Genomic DNA, 6,000 nt, shown 5'->3' with positions numbered 1-6,000 from the left:
ATAAATACTACCATGTTAATATAAAATGCACGTAAATTACCAGGTAAATACCTTCACCAACTTCTCTAAATATTAATATTTTAATCAATATTTTTATTAAAAAACAATTTGACATTTTTTAAAAAGTTAAAAGATGAAATTTAGTTTAAAAAAAATAAGCCAAATTGAAAAAATATATATATAAACGTCGAATCCCCTATTATTTTTATTAGTATTTAAGAAACTTCATTTCAAACTTAGCTTGAGCATAAACAATTGATATTGAAGTCTTGTAAAAATTTACAGACCCTTTCTCAATGCGGTGTAGATCAACCAATTTCTGCAGAGCTTGAGGTTCATTACTTATAAATTACTAATCTTTAAGAAATACAGAATTGTAATCAGACATTTACCATTATTATCTTCTGCAAAGTTTTATAGAACACCATTTTAGTTTATCATACCAGAAGGTAGGTTAATCTGCTGAGATATTACCAGTTTCATAGCTTACAGCCACCGAGAAAATACTATCAAGTCATGCACTGGTCGATAGCAGTATCATCAGGTTCCACGCTCAATCAACCATCTAAGGCTTAAGAGCAAGTTTGAGGAAGGCAGTACTTATTCGCTCATCTGCAATCATTTTGTTCTCATAGAAGTCGAGGATCTCCATGGAGATGTTTTTCACCTGTCAGTTTCAATAAAATTTAAAATGTTGCAAAAATAAACCACTTGTGAAAATGTAATTGCAATTGTGACATGATGGAGCGAGTTGCAGTGCACTCAAACTTCACAGGGATATGCAATGTTCAATTTAAGGTGATTGGTAAATAGCATGTAATTTACCAGTGGAATGATCTCAGAAAATGCATGAATTCTTCCCGGTTAAATATATGAGGTATAAAGTCTCACCAGACGAATGGAAAAGAACATTTCCAAAAGGCAGCCAATTCTTGGTATTAATCAAATAAAATTTTGTGCGAGATGTGTTGAAATAAACCGCAATGCTATGGATCAAATTTAGCTTTAGAAAACTTACCACATTCATATCAACGCGAAGTTCTTCAAACCAAGTTGTGATATCTTTCTCCCTGTAGACGCTAGCAATGTATATGCAAGCTAAGGCAATCAAATATGGCGGATGTGTAAGAATAAGGTCCATCTTGTATGTGTCATTTACAAGTCCCCTGTGTTTCAAATTGCCAAGTTTAATATATTTATTCAGTTAAGCAGAACTTTAAAGAAGAAGAAAAGAGAAAAGAGAAAGGATTCATTAGAAACCAATAATTGATCATGAACAGAGACATGCTTGTATTCATATTGAATTTTTTGTGTTCTAGTTACTTTTCTTGTGTCATATTTCTGTTGTGTAATTGTATCCGGCCCAAAGTTATCAGGTCAATTGTGTAAAAACTACGGAGTTGAAAAACAGCTACATGTACACAAGGAATGCTAGAATATTAAAAATTTCCATCACCATTTTCATTTATTTCAGTTCAAATAAAACAGAGTTCGTAAATAATAAATACAACTATACCAACTTCAATACAGTTGAATAATAACCACAAGTTTATCTACATGCACCTATTTAATTCCATAGGTCAGGTATATAGATGTATTTCATCAATCCTAAAAAAATCGAAGCTGAGCATCCTCAAACCAAGATAACAAAAGCTGGTTTGAAAGTATAGTTTGCCAGTTGGACCATTACGGTTCTTAATTTTAATCCCAGCCTTTCCATTATATATTTTTGTATATCGGTTTATGCATCTTCAATCAACTCTTCGTTAAATAATGAAAAGGCAATATAGTCCGCACATAGTCAGCAAAGCCAAAGGCAACTTACTTTCAGCAACTCTTCTTTACAAGTTTAGGACTTATGCGAAAAGGTGGGACTTTTTTAGGGCATATTTAGACATGCATTAAATATTTTGAACTTCAAAAGGTACAGATGCTGGAGTTTTAACACTTACCAAGATAATTGAGTCATACTCATATCATTCATGCCAGCATCCTGCAACAACCTGCCAACGTAACAGGCACAGGATACATTCATGTGGGAAATTTAAAAAAAAAAAAGTCCTGATGAAAATTAGCAGAAAGCACAGTATTGAAAAGAAAATCTAAACTTAAACTAGCTAGTTTAGTTCTAACTTAAAGTTGCATGTCAACTATAAATTGTCAGATAAGGCTGCATTCAGTTTATGTTCATAGAAAATGTAATAAGTAATATGTCATAAATGTGCATCTCTATAATATAAAAAAAAAAAAAGAGCATTTACTAAATGCTAACCAAATTCTATGAGAAAAAATTTACCAATATCAAATAATAGATACAATTATGTAACTAGGGAACTAATAAAGATTTAAAAGAAAGGTAGAAAAAATGTGGATAATAATAGGAGTACTAGACTTGATTTGACACAAATAATCATAGAATGACCTTACTGGATAGAATCGCAACAGTAGACAGAAATCATTAAGACAAAAGTTCCAATTTCATATAAAAGAAATTGTTGTCCATGCAAAAGATCAGTGGTGCAAATTAAAAATATAACAACAGGTGCATAAAATTATGGAAAGAAGATAAAAACTTACGGAGATAATGTGCGGTAAGGATGAAATACAACTAAATAATAGTTAAGTGCTTCTAAGATCTTCATTTCCATTTCAAGTATGTCTTTGATTTCATATCTATACTTTTCATCAGAAGCTGCAAAGCAAATATGGCAGGATTGCAGTTACCAAACAAAATTATGGGAAGTTTAAAGGTTAAATCAACCAACTTAGTAGGAAGTGATTACATAATTTTTTAATGTAAAATACAAGAAGTCGAGCCTGCACCGTGCTTTCTTCTGCCTTTGATGCCAAATATAAGCAAGTAGGAGCAACAAGACGAGGATCGTATTCACTCATGCTCCTTCTGTAAGACAAATGAAAAACCTTGATCAATGATTCATAATGCATTGTATGGAGGAAAACTGAAGCTTTGACATATTTAAATCCAATGCATCTCTATCTCATCCAATATTCCTTGGTTGCACGGTGGAAAAATAATGATGTCTAACTTTACGTGGGGTATTAATTATCAAGTTGTGACTATGAAGAACATGTCTTATTATATGAAGAAGTAGCAGATCATTTCAGCTCAAGGATGGAAAAAGAAAACTGCATAAATTAGGAAACATGAAGTCACTCATGATATATTTGTAACATGTTAAAAAATAGATTCTAGTTCAAAAATCACAAGAAATTCATAGTTTTGAGTTATGAAAACAATGAATGTATATGGGAAGATACGTTAAGAGCTGTTTGTCATCAATAAGTCACATGCCCTTTTAGATGACCATTACTACTAAACTATGCAAAATACCTGGTATAGACACGTCTCATATACGTAACTGCAGTTGCTACAACCCTGAAATATCAACCATGTCTTAGAGATAATCGCAATTGTTGAAAACTAAACCAGCAATGCAATTTTTGTCCATTGTGTTCGTAATGACAAGAAATACTAAATTCAGTGTGCAAAGAAAAAAACTAGATTCGCTGCTTTACCAGGAAACAATTGTCTCACAAATGAAAGAAACAATTGACTCACTAATGTTCAGGACTCCTTTCTGTTAGCACACTTAAGATGGTTACTTGCAACAATTTTCTATACAAAATCTGTAACCAACTATTTTAAGAAGCTATTGCGTTAGGGCTAACAGTTGCAGCAAATAAAGTTCTTACATGCAGATTAATAATTTGATTAGCTAACATAAGAGGTTTCTGGATGAGTGCCCATGCATGGTATATGTGATAATTAGTTTTTAGCTAAAATCGAACCTATGTTATTCCCTTTCTTAAGCTTACAAGTAGAATCACAGTAAGTGATCGAAAAAGCCTTTAGATAGTCCAGTTCAGTCCTGGGTAGCACTACAAGACAGCTAGGAAATCGAATAAATGCCAGTGGCACAACATACTATATCAACTGAATAAAAAAGCCAAGCTGATAAACCTAATATAGTAAAGAAATTAAATAAATCTAAAACTCTAATTTCTGTCATTCCTATTCCTTCTCTGATATTGTTTTCCAATAAAAACATCCACATCACGATATTAGTCGCATCAGCAGTCGAACTAGTTCATATTCACCAAAATGCTGCAATTAAACATTGTCAGAGTGAAGAAACCACAGGAGCATACACAATTTAGAAAGGGAACGTGAAGATAACAATTTTGACGGCATCGCTGAATGAAATGGACAATCATTTAAGCAAAAAAAAAGGTATTTCTTAAAAAAAAAAAAAAGATAGAAGATCAAACCTTTGCCTCACTTTAACATTTTGAGCCAGTTTCATTATATCTAAGGAAGGGAAAGAAAGCAAAAAATCACTAACTTTAATGAGGAAGTTATATAGAACAAAGCTATTAGATGTGTTCAATCAATTTAGGCAAGGCATATGTTTGCACACAGAATACATTCTAAAACACCATTGATTTCCTTTTAAATTCTAAGTTTCTAACTACAATATAAGCCCCAAAGAGAATAGACCACAAAGCAGATTTCAGAAAAGAAATTATGGAATTACAAATTTTCTTCTGTTGATGAACTTGTTTGTAAGCCATGCTAGCATAAACAATAAAGCTAATATTAAAAACTGAAGGACCCTCAGATTCTTGAAACCACCCCATGGTTACAATTTGAAGTAACCAAATCCAACAATTCCCATTTTCATGACAATATGAGGACTTAAGATGATCAAATGCTCCTGATTTCAAAAATTCAAGATGCATAAAATTACAAACTCCAACATATTATAACATGCAAAATTGCAGATACAAAAGATGAAGAAAACTCCAAACCCAAGCTCAATTTTGAAACAAAAAGAGCCCACATTACCATTAAATAACAAATACCCAGATTATAAGCTTCACAAAGAAAATCCAAAATTTGCAAAATCAAGAGAACCCGGATCGAAGCCCATTAAACAAAAGAGTAAAGAGAGAAAGGGAACATACAGTTCGCCATATGCATCTTAATCAGCTTAAATTCTTCAAGCGTGATGCCTTTATCTTTATCTTGTTGATGAACCACATCCACCTCTTCCGGGTCCAAAAGCTGTTTACTGAACAAACAAAAAAGAAAAGAAATCAAATAAGAAAAGACGACAAAAAGGCAAATACCAAAACAATGAAAACCCATGCGATGGATTGCAAAATCAGTGAAAGGAGCTTGGCATGGTTGTTACAAGTGAGAAGAAGTCCAGAAATTGGCCGCCATTCTTTGCTGTTTTGGTGAATCCTGTTAGTGTTAGGTGCTCATAATGATTTTTTTTTTTTTTTTGTTCTCCGGGAGCCGTGATTATTGATTAACGTTTCAAAGCTTACAATTTATAATTTTCTTTTAGTGGTCACTGGTATAGTTAGGATCCGCCCAGATTCACCAGGCCATCGTTTATGGAATTTGGGCTGGGTTGTTCTTTGCTAAGTTCATATAGTCAAAACTAAAAATATTTAACTGTAAAAGGATTTAAAAGTAATATTGTGGATTGATCATTTTTGTGATTAAATTCTATTCCTTCTCACTGTTACACCATCTTTAAAACTATTTGTCTGTTTTTATTTCGATTTTGGAGTGGATTCAAGATTCATCAATTTTCTCTCTAATTATAGTTTTTATATTTGGGCCTTGTATAGTTGGATGAGCTTCTCAAATAGATATCCTCTTAATATTTATCATTGATTTTCGGGCTAATTAATTGACAAAGCCTGGATGTTGGAATTTTTTTTTATTTGGGCTTGTTATCCCATTGCTTTTATTATTTTATTAAATATTTATTTATATTTTTAATATAAAAAATTACCAAAAGAAAAAAAGGTGTGATTCCCACCATATGCTTGCATTAAAAAATTTAGGCTCATATCGAGTGGTAATATAATAAACAATATCATTTATAGTCGCATACGAAATTTAATATATTAAATGAAAAAGAAGTTTGATAATAAAGGAAGAACTAATGTCTTCAGGATGTG

The 6,000-nt window shown here is 32.0% G+C and overlaps 1 protein-coding gene across 3 annotated transcripts; it reads right to left on the bottom strand.

Annotated features, from left to right (window-relative positions):
• Positions 1 to 371: 371 nt before the first annotated feature.
• Positions 372 to 5,374, bottom strand: LOC107924662 (cyclin-C1-2). 3 transcript variants are annotated; one of them, XM_016855203.2, is made up of 9 exons: positions 5,217 to 5,374; positions 4,987 to 5,093; positions 4,291 to 4,330; positions 3,353 to 3,397; positions 2,784 to 2,902; positions 2,578 to 2,692; positions 1,953 to 2,003; positions 1,019 to 1,166; positions 372 to 667 (listed from the first exon to the last, which is right to left on the bottom strand). In XM_016855203.2, the coding sequence occupies exons 1-9, from the start codon at positions 5,246 to 5,248 to the stop codon at positions 566 to 568; spliced, it is 759 nt and encodes a 252-aa protein (XP_016710692.1). In that variant the 5' UTR covers positions 5,249 to 5,374; the 3' UTR covers positions 372 to 565. The 3 variants fall into 3 exon arrangements, with proteins under 3 accessions (XP_016710692.1, XP_016710693.1, XP_040937173.1); XM_016855204.2 differs by lacking the exon at positions 3,353 to 3,397; XM_041081239.1 differs by lacking the exon at positions 4,291 to 4,330 and having other exon boundaries at positions 5,217 to 5,253.
• Between the last annotated feature and the right edge of the window lie 626 nt (positions 5,375 to 6,000).

This window comes from Gossypium hirsutum, chromosome A11, assembly GCF_007990345.1.
Source record: "Gossypium hirsutum isolate 1008001.06 chromosome A11, Gossypium_hirsutum_v2.1, whole genome shotgun sequence".
Taxonomy (NCBI): domain Eukaryota; kingdom Viridiplantae; phylum Streptophyta; class Magnoliopsida; order Malvales; family Malvaceae; genus Gossypium; species Gossypium hirsutum.
Note: the sequence above shows the minus strand (reverse complement) of the source record. Positions and strands in the feature narration are given on the sequence as shown.

Bases quoted from the DNA above. Each gene is read 5' to 3' on its own strand.
- LOC107924662 (XM_016855203.2), bottom strand. From the start codon at position 5,248: ATGGCGGCCAATTTCTGGACTTCTTCTCACTT. The intron at 4,331-4,986 runs GTATGTTCCCTT...TCCCTTCCTTAG, and splicing joins TAAGATGCATATGGCGAACT to ATATAATGAAACTGGCTCAA. The intron at 668-1,018 runs GTAAGTTTTCTA...TGAAACTGACAG, and splicing joins TTCGCGTTGATATGAATGTG to GTGAAAAACATCTCCATGGA.